General features: G+C 36.8%; 1 protein-coding gene across 1 annotated transcript in view; it reads left to right on the top strand.

Annotated features, from left to right (window-relative positions):
• Window positions 1–24,129, top strand: part of LOC131956868 (uncharacterized) — a 40,166-nt gene extending 16,037 nt beyond the window's left edge. Inside the window, exon 2 of the mRNA XM_059321482.1 lies at window positions 24,032–24,129. Coding sequence (XP_059177465.1) covers window positions 24,032–24,129 — 98 coding nt within the window. The remainder of the gene's footprint in view (window positions 1–24,031) is intronic.
• Window positions 24,130–24,383: the final 254 nt, after the last annotated feature.

The raw sequence follows: 24,383 nt of genomic DNA, 5'->3' as shown, positions 1-24,383 counted from the left end.
ATTGGTGATAGAAGCGTGAATGGTGATGTGATGATAGAACCATGTGGCGCCGCACTGAGGGCAGGCGTCGTGTTACTGCGGACATACACATCAGCGGAAAACGGACTAGTTCAAGGGTTGGTAGCAAATGTTTTGGATGAAGAAATTTTTATACCGCCTAATACTCTGGTAGGAGTACCACAGAACGTCGAGGTACAAAGGTCGGCACAGTGCATCGAACTGATCAATACCAGCAGTAATGAAGTAACAATTAGGTCGGTCAATGTGACGGCCGAGGTGAAGAAAAAGGATGGCCGATCATATATATTCCCGGAAACTGAAGACCCAAAATTAAATGAATTACTGAATAAATACAGGGATGTATTTGCCTCGTATGAGGGTGATTTGGGGTACACGGAAGTAATCAAACACCAGATACCCTTACTACAAGACAAGCCGGTGGCGCAACCTTATCGAAGATTACCACCGAGTCACTACTCGGCGGTGAAGGCACACCTGAATGATCTACTAGAAAAGGGAATTATTACAACTAGTACAAGCCCATATGCGGCACCGATTGTAGTGGTAAAAAAGAAGTCAGGGGAGATAAGACTGTGTTGTGATTACCGGAAATTGAACAATATCACAAGAAGGGATGCATTCCCCTTGCCTCGTATTGATGAATGTCTTGATGCGTTGGGGGGAGCAAGATTTTTTTCTACCTTGGATTTGGCCAGTGGCTACCACCAAGTGGCCATGCACCCCAACGATCAACATAAAACTGCATTTATTTCTCCACTGGGACTGTACGAGTGGACCCGTATGCCGTTTGGTCTAACTAATGCACCTGCTACATTCCAGCGAGTAATGCAGAGTGCTATGAGTGACTTTCTATTTCAAATAATGTTGGTGTATTTGGATGATATTCTAGTTTACTCAAAAACTTGGGAGGACCATCTAAAAAGATTAGAACAAGTGTTTCTCCGTCTTAGGGAGATAGGAGTAAAGCTGAACCCAGACAAATGCTGCTTTGGTTTGAAATCGGTACATTTTTTGGGTTACGTGATTTCGTCGGATGGCATCGCCACTGACCCAGATAAAATTGCAGCTGTTAAAGAATGGAAACAACCAACAACTACGGTAGAGGTCAGGTCATTCTTGGGCTTTGCTTCCTATTATAGAAAATTTGTGCCGGGTTTTGCAAAAATTGCCGCACCATTGCATGACTTGGTAAACAAAATGACAAAGAAACACAGTAAGGAGAAAAAGAAAGGTAAAACACAACTGATAGGTGAACTATGGACTGATGAATGCCTGAACTCGCTTAAGCTATTGAAAAAGGCTTTGACAGAGGCACCGATATTGGGATACGCGGACTTTGACAAACCATTTCGGTTAGAAATTGACGCCAGCTCGAAAGGTCTGGGAGCTGTGCTATCACAACAACAAAAGCAAGGTTTCAGGGTTATTGCTTATGCAAGTCGAGCTCTGAAGGAATCAGAGAAGAACATGACAAATTACAGCGCCATGAAACTAGAACTTTTGACATTAAAATGGGCTGTGACTGAAAAATTCAGGGACTATCTCTTGGGTGCTAAATGTGTGGTATACACTGACAATAACCCCTTGAGTCACCTAAAGACAGCAAAGTTGGGATCCATCGAACAGCGATGGGCAGCAGAATTGGCACTCTTTGACCTAGAGATAAAGTATCGCCCGGGGCGGTCCAATGGCAATGCGGACGCCTTATCAAGGAATCCTTACGAGAGACCGGGTGATGAGGAAGAAACGCTGACAGGAATATGTGAGGTCAGAGCGTCAACAGATATCCCTCATGGGGTACAAGTGATGCAGAACGGGCAGACCGGGGTGGAGCACATATCCACGGAACCCGAACATATGGACAGTGGTGATTTTATTTGCCTTAATCACAAAAAGATAAGAGATGCCCAGAGAACGGATAGTGGCTTACAACCGCTATTGAAATACGTCCAGGAACAAAAATTCCCAGGAAGAAGGGAAAGAGAACAATTTGGTCGAGAAACAAAGAAAATACTGAGTCAGTGGGACCGTCTCAGTATAGAGGATGGTGTTCTCATGCGGAGAATTCATGACCAAATTGATGGCACAATACACCAGGTGGTGGTGCCTGGACAATTACGAGGAGAAGTGCTAAGGTTGGCACATGACAGGGCAGGACACCAGGGTCAGGACAGAACCCACAAAATATTACGACGGAGGTGTTACTGGCCCAATATGGAAATGGAGGTCAAACGCCATTGTGAGGCTTGTGTGAGGTGTCAGCATGCGAAAATGCCAGTTGTCAAAATGAGACAGCCATCAGGACACCTACTAGCGACAAAACCACTAGAGATTGTGGCGATGGACTTTACGTCGTTGGAGCAATCATCGGATGGGACGGAACATGTGTTGGTAATGACTGATGTATTCACCAAATGGACCGTGGCGGTGCCCACACGAGATCAGACTGCCAAAACAGTGGCAAAGGTATTAATAGAACATTGGTTCATCAAATATGGCATACCAAGACAATTACACTCTGACCAAGGAAGGGCTTTCGAGTCAGAAGTAATTAACCAACTGTGCAACCACTACGGGATCAACAAATCTAGAACAACCACATTTAATCCGAAAGGAAACGGACAGTGTGAACGGTTCAACCGCAGCATGCATGATTTGCTGCGTACGCTAGAACCTGAACAGAAAAAACGTTGGCCTGATTTTCTCCCAGAGTTGGTATATCTATACAACTGCACACCACATGCCACAACCGGCTTTTCGCCATACATGTTGCTGTTCGGACGAGAGGCTCGACTCCCTCTTGATTTGTTCCTAGGAAAAAGGGAGAGTAGGACTGGCTCATACACCGCACTGGAATATGTGAATGAACATATGAGAAGAATTAGAGAAATGTACAGGGTAGTACAGGAAAGACTAGAACATGAATCTCGGCGAAGGGAACCGCCGATACAGACGAAGGACCCGCCACTCAAACTGAATGACAGGGTATTACTGCGTAGCCACCCGTTAGGCAGAAACAAAATCCACGATCTCTGGGGACAGGAGATATGGCAAGTCGTGGAGATGCCTAAAGCAGCAGGTGGCCCCTTTAAGATAAGACCCATCGATCACGCCAAACCGGATCGGTGGGCGAATATTGCTCAATTAAAGAAATATTGGAATAGGCAAGAAGAGCAGTTACACACACAGAAACCCAAGACAATTAGGGAACCGGAAGTTATAACGGAAATTCACATACCCATTCCGGAACCATATCACCATCAACAGAACAACAGCGATACGCAAGGGGAGGATACCGGCAACAATGAGGATCCCGGTCCCTCCAGAAGCAAAGAGACAGTAGACCATCAGATAAGTGGTCCGCGGAGAAGTTTAAGGAACAGAAGGAATACGAAATTTTTTGTCAGCAACCATCAATTCTTTCATGGTCGCGCTGGTATGAAAACAGACTGTTCAAAGAGCTATAGAAGTGAACTGGTGAAGGCACCAAATGGAAAGGGTGGATGTGAATTCTAGAACTGTTTTGTGTCTCAGGAAGATGATGTAGACACAGTTGATATGTGAAATAGGTAGAACTGTCAATCGTATACGAATGGAACGTCGTGGACAGTGAGTGGAACAATAGATTTTTTTTACGACTGTGCGATTGACTTTGCAGGAGTGCACCTGCCAGGCGTTGTTTGTGGTTGAAAACACACAAAAAAAGCAGGGGTGGATGTAACTGGGGTAGGCCTAACTACCAGTTACAAATGATAACGAACGAGAAGCCGCGACCCAGTATGAAATCTGACGCAACCATAACAGGTGGCTTATTGGATCGGTCTGATAACCACCTCAAAGCCAACGCGTGCTATTTTGGGAAACGGTATGAGAAGTTTCAGACGAGCTGTCAACTTTGATGGATGGGATGCAGATGTTTTAGTGAATCGGACGGTACGTCAGAAACTGCGACATTAGTATTCGGATACATCGATTACAAGTATCGATTACGGAGGAATACAAGTACGGAGACGAGTACGGAGACAAGGCATAAATAGGAGGGCACGGCAGGACTCGTTCTCTCTCTTCCCGTTTCAGCGAGCTCTCTTCCATCTTCATCGCTCGCTTAGATCAGTCAGTCTGTGTGACTATGTCAAGTCGGTTATAGAACGGGTTAGCCGTATTGTGTTAAGGAGGATTATAGACATGTGGATTCAGTTATATAAAGCCTAGTGAAGGACTGTTAGGGGTCAGTTGATTCAGACTATTATTGAGAAGCATTCCTGTTGATTTATTGTGTTATTATGAAGCATTTCTTGATTCATGTAATAAAGGATCAATAGCGAACCTGCATCTTGAGTATCTATACTGTGGTCAATGTTGTCTAGAATGAGTGGTTAAACTCGTTAACACGTGGCACTACAGGCAATTAGGTCTCATTACATGTGGCGTTGCGAGCATGGTAACTGTTGGCTCGTTACAATTGGCGTTGTCGGCAGGATAAATGTTCGCTCGTCACAATTGGCGCTGCGAGCAGGGTCACATTTGGCGCTGCGAGTAGCCTAGGTCACATATATATATATATATATATATACCTTAACCCGTGTTCGTCGTCTGTTTCCTAGACATTTTAAGTACCACCCCCCCACCCCCCCAGAAGAAAATGTCTGAAAGGAACCCTAAGAAAAACTATTCCAGTACAAAAATATTGTTTTCTTTAGACTCACTTTTTTCACGGCTTTTTAACGATTTCTGTAAATCATTTCCAGCTCCCAACTTTTAACACAACACAACGCCAGATATCAATCGCTAGGTTTAGATTTACGTCCCCTATATTTCCCAGCTAGCAATTGATACGACACATTAAGGGGACATAATCCATTTTTGTGTCAAGCAATAAGTTCCGGAACTCACACTGCTCAAGCCACGGCGATGAAAGATTAATATCTCAGCATCAATTATCCCACACCATTGCTCTCCCCTTGTCCTCCACCAAAAAACCTAGTTTTGTTATCTCCCCTTAACCTGTACGTACTCCGTGACCTTGAGAATCTAAACCCTAAAGAGACACCCTGCCAAGTTCAATAGACACCGCGTTGTAGACCCAGCACGTCCTCCATCTTGGATATTTTCCCCCCCATTACACAAATGCTTACAGTGTCTTTGTCAAAACAAAGGGCAGATAAGCTGTTCTCGTTATACAACAAAACTGAATTATCGAACTTAGCTGCGGTGTAAGAGATTTTTAATGCTATTCTGGCTCAGCTTCTGATTGCGTTTGTGATGTTGAGGCATACACTAATACAGTTAAAACGTTTGTGACGTGTAGATAATTCACAATTCACGAAGTGGCAAAGGCTGTCATTCAAGATGGGGAGATGAAAATCTATGTTAATTAATATTCATGTATTTTTTAAAGCAAAGCTCATCAGTAATTTATGTTATTTTTTAAATTTTGTTTTTAGAGATATTGTTTTTTGAGGATCAGCAACAATATTATTTTTGTTGTGTTACGTAAGACATACCATCATCATTCTTTTAGGTTCCTTGTGGAATAAAGGGACCTTTAAGTTCTTTGAGGAGGGTTTTTCATCATTGTTCTTATAGATCCAATTATTATTCCTTGAGCTTCCTTGAAGAACTTAATACATATAATCATTATTCATTAGGGTTCCATTGAGGAATCTATAACTTATCAATCTTGTTCCTTTGGGTTCCTGTAGATGGGAATATACAGCCTCTCTTAAAGCTCTTCACTTTAAACGCTCTACTGATAGTCTTTTCAACTATTCACAACTATTTCCTACCCTGTCAGCCTCTATTGTATTGCCACTTTGGCTTGGGTCTTTCGCTGGAAAAAAAATATGCTTAATCTGGTATAAAACAATGTCAGAATATAGTCAGAATAGCAACATTGCAATGACTAAAATTAGTTTATGTTAATTAGCAATACTTACATATCTCGCGATATAAGATTAAATACGTCATTCTTTATACTTGACTTTAACTTTAGGGATAGAATTATAACTATGGTGAACACGACCAAATTATCTATTTATATGTCGAGGCAATAGAAACATGTGAACTTTTTTTCATATACCTTTTCGGCGCGGTCGAGTAGATAAAGCTCATGGTTGCTGAACCGAAAAGTATCGAATTCGAACCCCCGTGCAGATGAGGCTCGTTAGCTGAGGACAACCACTCTTCTAGGAGAGATAACTCCATAATTAAACAACTGCTGCCTTGTAGTTTGTTCTTGTTTGAACAAAGGCTATGGAAGCAAATCCAAAAAGTAAAGCAGACTGTAATCGGAGTCAATGGCCTCAATGGAGCATAACCAAGTGACAAGTATACTAAATTGTGTTGGAGGGGATCCCTTCCAACACTAGAATTAAGAACTAAGAAGAAGAAGAATGACTATATAGCCAAAAGTGTATTATTTTGATGTACACGACAGTTAGATTTAATATCTTTTTAGGGTTGAAATTAGTATTAAAGTTATATGTGTTAATATCAAGTAATGAAGATAGGTTAGTGTTAGAGTTCAGGTTTTAGTATTGTTAAGAAGTCTTCACTCTACAAAGTCCTGGTATGTCAAATCTAAATGGACCTGATGACACCTCACAGAGTAAAAGTTGGACTTATATTTTGTCAATAGAACGTCAATAGCTAATCCAGCAACACATACTACATATTGCAGTAATCAAACGCCTAGCTAACAGCCATCAATAAAACTGCAATGAACCATATTATGCAAGTATGCCATCAAGTATAATAGAATGTCGATGTATTAAGGGTATATATTTAACAGACGCGGCTGATTTTGTCATTAGCATTTAACCCACTGTTTCTCTTAATTATCAGACATGTGGAAATCATATGTTTATCAGTTTTGTATCATATTTATTGCCAGTTTAGTAGTATAAATAACGTCAGTTCTTAATTTCTCTAAGCCCAGTTCTCTAACTTCTCTAACCCAACTCTGTAACTTCTCTAACCCAGTTATGTAACATCTATAATCCCAGTTCTGTAACAACTATAATCCGAGTTCTGTAGTTTCTCTAACCCAGTTGTGTAACATCTATAATCCCAGTCTTAACTTCTCTAACCCAGTTCTGTAACTGCTCTAACCTCATTTCTGTAACAACTATAATCCAAGTTCTGTAACTTCTATAGCCCAGTTCTGTAACTACTCTAACCCCAGTTCTGTAACTTCTCTATCCCAGTTCTGTAACTTTTCTAACCCAGTTCAGTAACTTCTCTAACCCAGGTTTACAACACTTGTAACAACGGCACCAGTTTTACTGCCATTCTAGAGACCCCAGACGATACAAACGCAAAGAAAGTAATTCACTTAATAGCCTGCATGCTGTGTGCATAACTTACGGACATCCCCCATACTCCATGTCCCATTATTTCAAATTATACCCATCGCTTTGTCTTGCTACCTTTGGATCAAGGCCAAACCAGTACGCATGCGCGAGATGTTTGTTTTTATCTCGCTATTTCCTCCGCCGTGTAATTTACATACAGGGTGCATCTGTCCATTCAAATAAAGTTGCTGAAGTTAGCGTCAGGGGCTTTATTTGGGTTAAACGTAAAGTCTTGTGTCAACGTAATGTCACGTTATCAGTGGCGTAGGCAAGGGGGGGGTGGTTAGGTGGGGGTGGTTATAACCCCTCCCATGGACTCACACCCATATATATATATATATATGATTTTATACATATGGAAAAATGTTTGAACCCCTCCCATGACCAATTCCTGGCTACGCCACTGCATGTTACACTTCATAATTGATATTTTAAGTAGACCCACTTTACATCAGATCAGCATCTCACATTCAGTTGCGATTTTAATGGAATAGTTTCATCTTTACAGTCGAGTGCTCAGCCTATAATTTATTTATTGAAACTTATATCTTTGTTTTTACTAAATTACAAGAATGTTCTACTTCTCATGCCTGCTCACTTTTCACCCACATGATGAATTTTAATTTTGTATCATAAACGTCTATTTTTACACGAACCAAAGTCTTAACGTCGCTGTCAAACCTTAAACAATTGCATATACAAGCGAGTTGGAAAAAGTATAGGATCATTCTGAAATCTAGACAGATAGAAGAGAGAAAGAAATGTTTTGTGGAGGGGTAAAATCAAATCAGTGTCCCATTTCTCACCACTCCCTTTGTACACATAGCATTATATATATATATATATATATATATATATATATATATATATATATATATATATATATATATATATATAATTAGTGAATGAATTTATGAATGAAACACATCATCGTTTAATTGGTTTAGATACTGCATTGTTGAAAAGCTGACAATGCCATTAATTGGTCGATATATGGGAGACAACCTGGTACATTTTTATCATAAATTGTTTTAAATGGGTAAAATTGTTATTGCTATCAAAGACTGGAAGAATTGGTAAAGTTTTATATTACAAATTTCAAATAAATTATAAATTTCTGTCCGTTTTCTAACGTCAACTAATATAAATTCGAAACATTTCTCTGATACAACATAAAAACCCTTTGCGATATTAAAAAGCCATCGTAATAAAACTTAGATTTTGAGAGTCCTTGTTTATTCTGATGAAGATCGTGGTTTGTATTTCATTTATATTAAAAATAAAAAAATAAAAAAAATAAATAAAAAATAAAATAAAATAAAATATAAAAAATAAATATTTGTTCTCATTTGTTAACTCTTTAAGCCCGTAATTATTTTCACGTTTTACCGGAATTATTTTTTTTCCCTCATTTTTTTTCAGCACCCCTGCGGCTAAATGACCCATATCTTTTTACCCGTTAATTTAAACCCCACACATTATTGATAAAAATTAATCGTAATTGAATACCCTACACACTGATATAAACTTTAAGGAATTATTTATTTATTGAAGAAAGATAATTAATTAGATTTAAAGAAGAAAAAATAAAGAGTTGATTTTTTCGTGCAAAAATTACGCGTCTGTTGGGAAAATTAATAATAAGAATAACTTTTCATGAGTTCTTATTCATAGAAAACGAAAGTACGTCCATTTATCTACAAAAATCATGGATCGGATTAGTCTTAGTATAAATACTTTAATTTTCGTTAATTTTATAATGCGGCGACGTAAACGTTTAGACGCGGCCGCTGAACGGCATTCCGCAGTGTTAAAAAATGCCGTTTTTCGAGTTGTTTTACAAACAAAATTCTATAAAATACAAAATCGATCTAACGAGAAAACTACAAGAAGTAAATACAACGAAAAATGGCCGCTCTAGCGATATCATGACCTATATTTACGATTAAAAGCTTGGATTCCGAAAAACAACGAATTAAATAGAGAAAATTTTATCGAACGCTGGGAGCGTCGTTACGGTATGGCAGGCCGGCGGACCGACCGCTGGGAGCGTCGTTACGGTCTTAAAGAGTTAATGAAAAGAAATTGCAAGGCAAACTGACGCTGTAAATTACATGTCCGAATAAAGAAAATCGCTCTTTTACATATTTTAGTTACTTTTTAAACATAACATCGAATCGCCATTTAATTACGCATTTGCATTTTCAGTTGTTAAAATAAAATTGTAATTTAACGTTTTGTATTATGCATAAGTAAACCATCTTAAATGAATAGAAGTAGGCCTAATTGTAAGAGAGAAGTATTACTATTGTAAATCTGTATCAGTCCACACACGCCGATAATGAACACGGTAATACTAAAATGAACAAGGCAAGGCGAACACGCTGTAAATTACATGTCTGAGGCAAACAAACAAAAAAAGAAGAGAATAGAAAAAATACGAAAAAAAATGAATGAAAGTACTTGTGACAGAGAAGTATTACTATTGTGAATCTGTATCAGTCCTCACAAGATGAAAACTGTAATGCTAAAACGAACAAGGCTGTAAATTACATGTCTGAAGCAATAAATAAATAAATAAATAAATAAATAAATAAAATAATAATAGTTTGCATGTGGGTTGGACAACAGTAAAGATTATCAAGTGCTAGGGTTAGGCCTAGTGGTTGTACCAATACTACCGTGGGGATAACTCTTACGTAATTACTTGACATAACACAGTTACACAACCATCCTCATCACCATTAACCTTTGCACTCATCGACTCTCTCCCTGCCCCCCCCCACTCCCTGTGACACTTAACTGACGCACGCCATCGTTGACCCACCACGTACACTCCATGACCCCCCCCCCCCACACCCGCCTCATTCTTCAACACACTCACACACACAGATCTCCACCCATGGAATCATAGCCTATCGCCCGCCTAATCAGCCGTGACCGACAGCCGACCATTATCGCCCGTGGACGAAGAATGCGAGTAATGATTTCCTTGACGTGACGGTATTGTGGCGGACTGGCCTGAAGCCAGTTGCACCCCTTCACTCATCTGGTGAACAAGGAATAAATTACAACGTTTATTTAACGGTTGAGAAAAAGAAAAAAAAAAGATTTTACTTGTGACAAATTTAGTTAAACCTGATATTACAGGTGTTACATAGTATTATATGTCTTGTAATACAGGTGTTACATTGTATTATATGTCTTGTAATACAGGTGTTACATAGTATTATATGTCTTGTAATACAGGTGTTACATAGTATTATATGTCTTGTAATACAGGTGTTACATAGTATTATATGTCTTGTAATACAGGTGTTACATAGTATTATATGTCTTGTAATACAGGTGTTACATTGTATTATATGTCTTGTAATACAGGTGTTACATAGTATTATATGTCTTGTAATACAGGTGTTACATAGTATTATATGTCTTGTAATACAGGTGTTACATAGTATTATATGTCTTGTAATACAGGTGTTACATAGTATTATATGTCTTGTAATACAGGTGTTACATAGTATTATATGTCTTGTAATACAGGTGTTACATAGTATTAGATGTATTGTAATACAGGTGTTACATAGTATTATATGTCTTGTAATACAGGTGTTACATAGTATTATATGTCTTGTAATACAGGTGTTACATAGTATTATATGTCTTGTAATACAGGTGTTACATAGTATTATATGTCTTGTAATACAGGTGTTACATAGTATTAGATGTATTGTAATACAGGTGTTACATAGTATTATATGTCTTGTAATACAGGTGTTACATAGTATTATATGTCTTGTAATACAGGTGTTACATTGTATTATATGTCTTGTAATACATGTGTTACATAGTATTATATGTCTTGTAATACAGGTGCTACATAGCATTATATGTCTTGTAATACAGGTGTTACATAGTATTATATGTCTTGTAATACAGGTGTTACATAGTATTAGATGTATTGTAATACAGGTGTTACATAGTATTATATGTCTTGTAATACAGGTGTTACATTGTATTAGATGTATTGTAATACAGGTGTTACATGGTATTATATGTCTTGTAATACAGGTGTTACATAGTATTAGATGTATTGTAATACAGGTGTTACATAGTATTATATGTCTTGTAATACAGATGTTACATAGTATTATATGTCTTGTAATACAGGTGTTACATAGTATTAGATGTATTGTAATACAGGTGTTACATGGTATTGTATGTCTTGTAATACAGGTGTTACATAGTATTAGATGTATTGTAATACAGGTGTTACATAGTATTATATGTATTGTAATACAGGTGTTACATAGTATTATATGTCTTGTAAGTAAAACGTAAAGTTACCCTTTTAAATCTGACGGTCTATAGGGCAAGTGAATTAGAGCTACCTTTTAAATCTGACGGTCTATAGGGCAAGTGAAGTGGAGTTCACTTGTTTCTGTGATCTCGGCATATGAAGAGATAGTGTGGTCAGCACTATGCCCAGCCGTTTTTACGTTCCATAACGTGAGTTGAGTGGACTCAGGGACGGTCTACTGACTTGAACCCGGTTTCGAGCTCCAGACTTACGGGTTAGCAGTCCAGCTCTCTAGTGCTAGACCACTCCGTCCCCTATGTCTTGAGTAATGCTGATTTGTTGAGCCTGATGGTCTTATTGGCATATGAAGTAGAGTTTACCTGTTTCTATGACCTCGGCATGTAAATGGATAGTGTAGTCAGCACAATGATTGAGGTTAGCACTATGATGAAGGGATCGATGATTTAGTGATTTATGAAGGGGTCAATGATGTTGTTCGTGATTTAGGGTTCAGTGTTTTTGTCATTGAAGGAGGGGTCTTAGTTTTTTCCTTGACTCTAGGGATAAATTTATTTTTATACAACATCAGATAGAGGTTGATTTAGAGAGCTTCTGGTGATATGTTTTTTAGTTAAAGCGAAAATTGCACTTAAGGACCCGATATTTGTTACAGTGATTGGTGCTTTAAGTGTGTGCATATATCTATATATCTGCATATATTGGGGTCATAATCTCTTTAGACTATTGTGGTGGGGTCATATTTTATAACACTAAGATGAGAAGTGTCATATAATTAAGTTAAGGAAGTCACATCTGTCATATATATTGTCGTATCAACAACAACATCAATCTTATCTTTCAGATATCGATAGTATATTTAGACTAAGTATATCGATACACAAATCAATCGAGGTATATCGATACACAAATCACTCACATTAACCAACGCGTTATCCACACTCCGTGGATGAATCCGTTAACTCGTAAAGTTCATCCATCCATTGTTGTGACTGTCTTCTCAGTAATGTACAGTCAGGGGTATTTCCTGCTGAGTCAGCGATGTGCTGATTAGAAAGGGCTCGTTGCTATGGTGATGCGAGTGTTGTCCTATGCCTCGCAGAGTTTTTTATTTTATTTTTGCTTTGTGTGTTCTGTTTGATCTGGGTAGGTACATGAAAATATTTAAAATTTTGTTTAAAATACTGTCGGTATTTGATCTTTGAACACTACTGCAGTACAAGGTCTTGTCATGTGATCTGTGTAGGTCTATTTATGTATTTTAATAGTAAACAATAGGTTACGTACTCCTATAACCTGTATGAAAGAAATACGTACATGGGGGGGGGTGTCATGGGCGTAAACTTTTAAAATGCCGCCATAACTTATTAAATTGTTATTTCCATTTTTTTTATAAATCTAGATAAAAAAATATAAAAAAAAACATCCTCAAGACATTCCTAATAAGCTTCGTTTTTATTATTGTATTACCCTTTTTTTCTGCATGGGCTTTGATTGTACTTCTCCAATGATTTTGAGCTGAGATAAACATACATGCGTTCTGTAATTCTGTTAAGAAATAACTAATTATCTAAGCTACTATACAGTTGATAAAGACACACTATTTTGTGTTGGCTCCTCAACAAATCGAATTGATTATGATTTAACTAAGGCTAGTACGCAACAAAACACTTTAGCCCTATAAAACAGGGGAGATAGCTCTGACTATGACAAGCTCTAGTTCCTCCGCCATATTCTGCTAAAGCGAACACAACGTTTACACTTGCAACATATATACTATACATGTCTAGAATTTAAAAAAAAAATTTCGCAGTGAGTAAGTAGGCCCCTTATACATGTTCTGATACAATTAACTTTTAGCGAAGTTGTTAAGTTTTTCTTTCTAGGCGTGTACAGTATATATGTCGCAAGTGTAAACGCAGTGTAAGGGCTACTCACGGTAACGATGATGACGTACCATTTCACGTAGGTACCGTTTCATTAATAGCCTAACTGATAGTACTAGTGTGTGTTATGTCTGTGGCTCTACGTCGCTTATGGATTCCTTTATAGACCTAACGATATAATGTGCAGATGAAGCAGTAGCGTAGCGAGGGCGGAGGGGGGGGGGGGGGGGGGCGTGTGGGGGACATATGTCCCCAATAATGGGTTGGAAAAATAAATTGAAAGGTTGGGGGGGGGGGGGTGCAAATCAAAAAGTTTGTCCCCGGGCACCGGGAAGGGTTGCTACGCCTCTGAGATGAAGTAGAGTTCATATGTTTCTTGACCTCGGCATATGTAGTGATAATGTGGTCAGCAACATGCCCAGCTGCATTTGCTTTCTCTACCGTGAATCCGCTACCCATCAGAGCTGGGTGGACTCAGTTCGACTGGCTTGAACCCGGATTTGAACTTGAGACTTTCAAGTTAGCAGTCCAGCACCGTCCCATTCACTCTGTCTCGCTTACATTACATATGGGTTATTTTTTTTAACGGCCTGACTTGTATCATTCATTCAATAGATCTAGTACAGATTTTTATAAGTACGTGACTCATACATATTATTATGCAAAAACTATTGAAATAAGTATTATGTTTGCAGCATTTAATAGATGAATTTGCTTAAATTAATGTAGAAATCAATTACAAAAAGTGTATCTGTTTTCTCTCTTCGGTCACAAATTTGTCAAAATGTGCACGAAATGGCCCCGGCTTTAGGATAAAACTATGAACAAAAACAACAACATTGAAATGCAATATTGTAATGCCTGGTTTTGTGCGCGCCTACAATAGAAATTCTAATCTATTTGGTTGGAGAACTTCTATGCCAGCTATGTCTTGGTTTTGTTTAGGGTGTCTTAAAACTGGATTAGAAATGCGAGCGCCATCAGCCAGATTAGCATGGCCTGTCTTTGATCCCATTGATCTGTCCGTTCTTGTAATGGCTGCTTGTTTTAAAAGGAACGAGAGAGTTGGAATTTTAATTTAAAAAAAATTGAAACTGTTAAATGCTCAGTAGTAATAGTGCTTTAAGTGAAAAAACTGTAGACTTATGAAGACTCTGTAATTGTCTATTTAGCTTCCCCCCTCTCCCCCTCCCGCCAAGTTTCAAGTATAACACCCATTCCCCCCAACCCCTTATAAAATATTCTGAAAGAAACACCTAGACTTAATGGAAGGGTAATATGTTATTTACGGTCGTAACTTCAATATAACTAGCTTCTTGTGTACAACAGACTATTCCCTAATACAAACCGCATTCAGTTTTTTAACATTCAGTTCAGAAATGCACCTATATTTTTGAAATGCAAGTATATACAGTGAAACCACTTACTTTAATTTTCTCTCGGTTTGCGAAATACATCATTTTACATTTGAAATGTAGTTTTTTTTTAAATTTTTTATTATCCATGAAATACGTTGTCTGGATATTTTTTTATTTATTTGTGTAGATACTCTTACAATAACACTAGTTGTAATAAAGTAACTCTTACAATAACACTAGTTGTAATAAAGTAATCACTAGCCTTGTCCCTATACCCAGCCTGAAATACACCCCACACCATTTACTAACCCTAACCTTGATCTTTAAAGTAATTTTAACGCTAAACTTCTATACGACACGATTTTCGTGGTTAAAAAGATGAAATTTCCAATCACAAAATTGAAACTGCATCAGTTTATTTCAATCGGTTGGATCTTGCGAAATACTAAAACCGAAATTGATGTTAAAATAATATGTCCAACATAACTCGCACAAAAAGTTACTAGAAATGTCTGTAAAATAGTTCGAGGACATATTTTTTGTAAATAGTTTTGAGTAAATAAGTAAATATGACGTACACTCCGTAATGGAGTGTCGTATGTTTCACTGTACACACAATCATGGCCGCACTTGTTCGTGAGAGATTCCAAACCCCAAACTGATCTACGGCCAATTCAGTCAACATGACCAGACATTCAATTTGGCTCTACGGTCAAACGACCATTTTAACGTGAGTAGGTCACGGGAGGTCTTTGACCTCCTTACACTTACATCACAGCCGGGGTTTGTCCTCCTTACACTTACATCACAGCCGGGGTTTGTCCCAGATAGCGTCAACGCTGGAATGGAGATCTGGTGTAATCGTATGCACCGTATTACCATCTACACTTCCGGTGCAGGAGTCGAGAATGGTTCGATCTGATTTTATGATAGTCATGGGTGAAACGTTTGGTTTCGTGATTTGATTGTGTCCATGATCTGTTGTTTTTTTTATTGTTGGTGGATAAAAGTAACAGGCTGTGGAATTTGTGAATCAGCTCAATGGAGTTTCTAGATTAGCTGTATTTTGTTTGTCTATGGTTTAAATAAGGTTTAGGCCTATAAGTTTAAAAAAAAAATGATTTGTATGTAAGTAAATTTACTATAGACCTATTGGGCAGATGAAGTACAGTTCATAAGTTTCTTGACCTCAGCATATTAAGGGATGGTGTAGCCTACTTAGCACTATGTTCAGCCGCCTTTACTTTCACTAATGTGAATCAGGTACCCATCAGAGATGGGTGGACTCAGGGACGTCCAACAGTCACACGTCTGAACCGACATCCAAAGTCGAAAACTTCGGATACGATGTTTTGGTAATTTGGATAACTATGGTTGGTGTCTAATTATTATAATAATGTTACGCGATTTGTTTATAAGGGTTTTGTTGGTTTATAGATTGTTTGTAGACGGATTGTACACGTTTTTTTTTTGTATTTTTGGTTAATTTATGTGTAGTTGGTTTGTAATTAGTTTCTTCATCTTGATGGCAGTTTTGTAAGCATCTTATAGTTGGGTATAATATTTTTGAGGTTTTCAATATTTCGTAAGGAAATACGGCGATGTCAATTCCTAATATTAAGATAGTGGCATATTTTAAAGAAAACTATATATTATATCTTTTAAATTAAAACATGCATTACCGGAAGATCATTGGGTGTTTTATATATACCTTTTGGCTCTTTGGAATTTAGACTCATCTTGATCCCAAAAAAAAAATTACGATTGTAATTCTCGCACGCTCTACGTCTAGACCACCACATTACCCTGACAAACTCTACTCGATTGTCATAACGAACACGTCCATCCATTTATTGATACTCACTCATCTAACAGCCACTTTATTCTGGAATCGTCTTCCCTAGCACGCTAAAGAAGTCACACTGACCCCCAAGAAGACGTCTGGTGGTCCGCCCATAAACATTGTCGTCTGCTGTTAGTTGGAGTGTTTATTGTATTAGGATCGGAGCTGCCCCGTCTAGTATTGCTGGTATCGCGGTCTTCATCTAGAGCTAGTCAGGGACAACTCTTAATCGAATAGCAAAAAAGGGGAGAGAAATATGCACCGGTGTTCTCCCTTGTTTTGAAATGGGCACATTTGACTTAATGAAACCCTGTGGTGACGTCAGATGTTAGTACAAAAATAAAAAAAATAAAAAAACATTTCGTACGCCAGAAAACGTTGTCATGGGTATGAAATAACTATAACACCTTAATCAAATTGACGGAAAAAAACTATACTTATTACTTATCAGTGTATCAGTGTTTCTTTCATACATCTTTTTGCCCTCCCCCTCCAGTATTTTATTGGAGCACGTCCACAGCTACCACGGGGGATATAATATAAAATATATATATAATATATATATATATAAATTATTCTTCAACTAGTGTCCACGCCCTCCCCTCTCTCAAGTTTCAAATACCACCACCTTTTCCCCTTCCACCAGGAGAATAATGTCTGAAAGAAACCTTGAAAGTTAGTTCTGTATGTTGAATCAAGTATTGGTACTGTCGTGAACTGTCCGTTTAAGATACCACACACGGTAAAAGTGTGCATCACTTTATGGCTACAATAAACACTGAACGTGGCTACTATTACATCACAAGCTGTTTAATATAATACATTGTTAGTGTACAAGCTTACGAGATATATAGCCTACATACATAGAGAATTCCCTTTACGAACTATCGGTCTATAGTAGTCCATGGCGTAGTTCACATATTTCCGTGAACTCAGCATATGAAGGGATAGTGTGTTAGGACACTGCACAGTCGCTTCTACTTACCCTAGTGTGAGACGGATATCCATCTTTAACGTTACACATAATTCACCGCATAACTAAAATAAGGCAGTGTATTATTATATAGGACGTATTGTGTATTTGCGGACTTAAAGTATTGTATGCTGTACAGATTTCTCTTTTGACACATGCACATGAAAAGGTAAAGGCCGTCTTTAGACTTAGCGATCCATCGAGCAGATGAAGTAGAGTTCATATGTTTCTTGGCCTCGGTATATGAAGGTAAAGTGTGGTCAGCACTTTGCCCAGCCGCCTTTACTTTTCCTAACATACATTCACTTCAGAGCCCGGTGGATTCAGTGACTTTGTCCACTTCGACCCGTATTCGAACTCAACTTTTGGGTTTGCAGCCTAGCGCTCTACCGCTTAGGCCACGCAGTATTGTATGCATACATACAAAATTGATTGCGAGTACTGAGTCCAATACAGCTCATGTAAGGCAATGTGTTATTGTATAGGACTCAGTGTTGTACCACCTGACACAGTCGAGTATATTGAACAACGGCCGTGCTGATATTAATTCTTGTCTGGCCGCTAATCTCTCTCATTTCTCCTACTTGATTAATTAACCTAACCAAGGTTGTTGTTTTTTGTTTCATTTTTCTCTTTGTTACAGTACAATATTGTGTGTTGCTGTAGGTCTAAGTACTGTTTGTTTTGACCTTTCAGGTGAATAACCTTGTGGTGTAAGGACAATTTATTTTTAACTATGTGTACGTTACAGTTTAGGTTGGTATGGGGCTGGGGATGTCACGTGTTTTTAGTTTATAAAAGTGTATGTACTGTAGTGTCAGCTAGGATGAGTTATTTGTAGCATAGTTACCGCCCTTATGATATGGTATGGTGATTACTTGTAGGCAGGGTAACTAATATATATATATACATATATATATATATATATATATATATATATATATATATATATATATATATATATATATGTATATATATATTGTAATTAATCTATATATATAGAGAGAGAAGTATATATATATGTATATATATGTATGTGTATATATAAATGTATATATTTATATATATATATATATATATATCGCGGGAGATAGAGAAAGATTGAGAGAGAGAGAGAATAAATAGTGTGTTTAGTTAGAAAATAGTATTAAAAAAACGGATAGTCAATGTTTTGTTAAAAAAAGGAAAAAAAACCCCTCCCATTAGACCTTTGATATTTCCTTACCTTACCCAGATTAACCTTCGATAACGGGCAACGGAGAGCTGGTAAACAAATTATACTCGAATCACTTGTACTGTACGTCCGCGCAGTCATTAAGCTGTACTCTACAACTGCAAGATGAACGCATGCATAATGCTAGCCACTGCTGCCGGTGTGGCGTGGAACTCCCGCATTGTGTGATGTAATCAGATTCTTATTTTTCTTGAAGAAGATAAAGCTAGAAACGTTGTTATTGGTAGTGTGAGTTGTATCCCTTTTCTAGTGAGTGACTTCCCCTGTTGCTACACAATCTATAAGTGGCTGCGCATACGGGTAGTTGTATATGTAAATTAAACCTTTCATACAATACACACATTAAGTTACTACTCGATCTATCAGTGAGGACGAGTAGCTTATGTTAAGTATAGGTTAATTTAACATGGTAAGTAAGGTGTGGGAGTGTATGTGTATGTAGTGGGGTATTTTTTGTTTGTCGGCCTTATCGTTTGTCGGCCTTATGGTCTGTCGGCCATTTGGCTGTCTTCCTTTTGGCTGTCGGCTTTCTAGTCTGTCGGCCTTATGTCCTATCGGCTTTTTGGCTGTCGGCCTTTTATCCATGTCGGCTTTCTGTCCGTGTTGGCCTTTTGTCTTGTAGGCCTTTGGGATGTCGGCCTTTTGTCTTTGACCCAAATGCGGTGATGGTCATAGGTTAAATGTCTAGTATCAAGTTAATCTGGTTTAGGTTATCTTTCCATCTTGTATCAGGTTAATATCGGTTCGATTATCTAGTCGCCTTGTATCGAAATAATCTGGTTAAGGCTCCATTGCCTGCTTGTATCAAGATAATCTCGTTTATTTTATCTTGCTTGCCGAACTGTTTTGTTTTGAATGTGAGTATGCTAATTAGATGCCGAAACAGCTAGATATATGGATGGATGGATGGCTTTATATATATATATATATATATATATATATATATATATATATATATATATATACACATACATTTTAATGTTTAAAAAACAAAAATTCGTAATTGAATATAAAGTTACCTCCCATGCGATATTTTGAGAAGAACAGGGGAAATAGCCTTTATAATGTAATTAAAAAACGGATTTAAAAAAATAAATAAATTCAGCTTAAACAAATAAAAAAAGATGGTTATTATTTATTGTTATTTAAATATATAAGTATTTTATATATCACGGTGTTGTAAAAATAAGATCATTTTTAGAGTATAAATTAATAATTTTTTTTAAGTTCATATACAAAACTTTCAACGGTATTAACATAATTTTAATATAAATAGGGAACGATTCATTAATATTTGATGGCTAACTGTCGCAAATAGGCCTACACAATTCGTTTTTATAATTGACTGAAAAAAAAACCCCAGAAAAAGTAAAGACAAAAATATAGATCTAGAGAAAATAGTTCAAGTCTATATGTTGAGGTAATAAACTCAACCGATAGACTCGAAATTATCCGAAAAGCCCAATAAATATTTTAAAAATCATGTACGATGTTATTAAAATAAATGTGGATCTAAAAGTCAATTGCGTCAACTGCATTTAAATCAAACAGTTTTAGTTTCAACTTAGCTTATGGTAATTCAAGCTGAATTAAGAAAATACTGAGCAATAATTTAAATAATATAGATTAACACATCTATGAAATTGAAGATATATATATATCTATGTATATATCTATGTATATATATATATCTGTATATATATATATATATATATATATATATATATATATATCTATATATATATATATATATATATATATATATATATATATATATATATATATATAACAAGGGTTGAGCGATATTAGAAAGTTGATGAGGGGGGAGGGGTAAAGTAAGGGATGCGGTTTGATTAGGGCGAGACACGAGATAGAAATAATGAGAGTACTCGCAGGAGTAGCGATTAAAGCCTGACAGTAGCGGTGGGGGGGGGGGGGGATATGTTATGTATATAGGCTCATTGTCATTAATGACATATATCAGTGAATCCATACGTCTCAGTGTCAGAGATCAGGCTTGCAGCACATAATTTCAGTGAAAATTAAAACCAGCAATTTGTTTGCACTGATAGGCGTTCTGTTTTATCAGGAAGGTGATTTTTTTATATATCAGGGAGGTGTTTTGTTATTTCAGAGAGGTGGTTTTTTTTTTACATCAGGGAGGTATTTTGTTATATTAGGAGGTACTTTGTTATATCATGGACGTTTTGTTATATGAGGGAGGTCTTTTGTTAAATGAAGGAGGTCTTTTGTTATATTAGGTACGTGTTTTATTTAATAAAGAGGTGTTTTGTTATATTAGGTAGGTGTTTTGTTTAATAAAGAGGTGTTTTGTTATATTAGGTAGGTGTTTTGTTTAATAAAGAGGTGTTTTGTTAGCTGCTGGATGTGTTTTTTTTTTATCAAGGAGGTGTTTTATTATATCAGGGACGCGTTTTGTTATATTAGAGAGATGTTTTGATATATGGGGGACACTGTTTTTCACAAAATTAACACCAATTTTTAAGGCAATTAAATCACGTAGCCATAATTACCTCCTGCTTCCTCACCCTCCACCTCATAAATCCCCCCCCCCACACACACACACACTTATGTGCACCCTCCCCTATTCATTCGTTTAGTTCTCTAAATTGTATTTTACACTAATGAATTATTTTTTTTGCGTCACATAGAGATGAAATTGAGCTTTTTAGCCAATATTTTTTTTTGATGGATTTAAAACTTTAATTCAATTGACAAATCTATTCCGATTTTCAATTAATACATAATTTTTATCGTAATTAATTCTAATTTAATTATCTTTCCTAAAAAAATCAGACATCAGCATATATCAGCCACGTTGTAACAATGTTAAACAAAATGTGCGATTCAGCACATTTGTTACAAAATCCAAACAAACCTGCTGCAGAGCTGCACATTGTCCTATAGGGGCTTGTCTCCGGAAAAAAAAAACAAATTAAAAAAAAGCTCTCTAACAGAGTCAATTTGCTAGTTTTTTTGTAACTAAAAACACTCAAGACATATTTGTTTATTTTTTTGAATTTTCAAAATTTGGTATGGTGAAATCCCATTACATTTAGAAACTAATTTTAATGGTATTTCACCATACCAAACTAAAACAAAATTGAAAAAAATATTTCTAGAGTATTTTCTGTTACAAAAACTAGCCACTGACTCTATCAAAGCTAGTAAAAGTAGTATCGATGAATATATGATCAATATATAAACATTTAGACCTCCACAAAAGGTTCTATTTTAAAAAAAAATGTCCCCCGTTGCCATAGCAAGTATATTTTATATTAAGTACCCTAATTTAGATTCATAAAAAAATACTACACTTTAATATATATATATATATATATATATATATATATATATATATATATATATATATATATATATATATATATATAATTTGCAATTTATTTCAGTGATTTGAATTATATAGTTTATATTTAAATTTATTCACATCGTTCCTGTGATAAAATAGCACTATGTATGCGTGTGTTTCTCTAAAACGTATATAATTTCAAATGATGACTACTTCCCCACTACGGGAATTCCCAATCTCTATATATATCAAGCTGGCTTCAAGCGAAACACGAAGAGTATGGGCGTGTTTAAGATATCTGTACCTGAACAGATATCGTTGACCTCTGAGTTTATCTCAGATATGTAGGTCACAAGGTAGTTTGGTGCATCTCCTAGACGTACTTGTCCAGGTATCCGCTACTCTGAAGGTCATACAGGTACTGCAGAAACGTCGAGAAAATAAATAAGTATAATGATTATTTGATTAGTTGATTTACCTATATATAGAGTCTCTCCAGCGGTTACTGTGTAATGTTTTATGTGTTATGTCTTATGTCTTATGCGTTATGTGTTATGATTTATGTGTTATGTGCAATGTGCTATGTGTTATTCCTTTAAGCTGCAGCCGAACCGGAACTTTGTTTTGGGCAGCGCTCTATATCGAAGCTCACGATTCAGCTGTATCTAATACCTAGCATTGCATGGAATTGAGTTTCTGCTTATTTCGGTTGTGCATATTTCTCTATTTGACACACTTTGCGTAAACCAACCTGCATCATTATTAGACAGGCACTAAATTGGAATCTATAACACCGCATTTATACTTGCGACACTATAATATACACGTCTAAAAAAAAACATCTCCGTAAATTAATTTTTTTGAGAACATGTAAAGGTGGGCCTATTCACTTATTGAGAAGATATATTTTTTAAAAAAATACGTAAACAATATACATGTCGCAAGTGTTAACGCAGTGTGAGGAAAGAGGAATGTAGGTAGACAAAACAAACTTGGAAAATGTCAGCTGTATGAGCAGCAGAAGCAATCGGAATGACGTGGGCCCAACTTGGAGGAATCGTCTAGAACCAATAACAATGGGAAGGTGTGGTTGCGTCACTATGCTACTGTAGGGTCCACAGTAGTGATGGTAATGATGACGACGATGTAATGATGAGGACGATGATGATGATGGTGATAATAATGATGATGGTGATGATGATGATGATGACGACGATGATGATGATGATGGTGATGATGACGACGATGACGATGATAATGATTATAATGATGATGATGATAATGATGATGATGATAATGATGATGGTGATGATGATGATGATGACGACGACGACGACGATGATGATGATGATGATGATGATGATGATGGTGATGATGATGATGATGATGATGATGATGATGATGATGATGATGATGATGATGATGATGATGATGATGATGATGATGATGATGATGATGATGACGATGACGATGATGATGTTGATGCTGATGGTGATGATGATGATGATGACGATGATGATGGTGATGATGACGATGATGATGATGATGATGATGATGACGATGATGATGATGATGATGATGTTGATGATGATGACATGATGATAATAAAGACTTTGACGATGACGACGACGATGATGATGATGATGATAATGATGGTGATGATGATGATTTTGATGATGATGATGATGATGATGACAATGATGATAATAAAGACTTTGACGATGACGACGACGATGATGATGATGATGATGATGATGGTGATGATGATGTTAAAGATGATAATGTTGATGATGACGATGATAAACCATAATATTCTATAAGTTGTTGTCGTGAAACATGTGATTTTGTTGACACATAAAAATCAACCTTAGATCTCAAATGTCGGTGTGATATTTTACTCGCGATTTATTTGTGAGAGACGTCACAGGGATTTGTCGTCACACACTGACCTACATAAGTCACGTGCATGTCAAGCATAGCACGGACGTGTAAATACTGTCTGGATAATGGTACACGGTTTGACAGTTACACACATACTCAACCACACACAGATTCACAACGACC

This window comes from Physella acuta, unplaced genomic scaffold (assembly GCF_028476545.2).
Source record: "Physella acuta isolate Inbredline_101_S28 unplaced genomic scaffold, ASM2847654v3 ptg001181l, whole genome shotgun sequence".
Classification (NCBI taxonomy): Eukaryota; Metazoa; Mollusca; class Gastropoda; family Physidae; genus Physella; species Physella acuta.
This window is presented reverse-complemented; position numbering and strand designations above follow the sequence as displayed.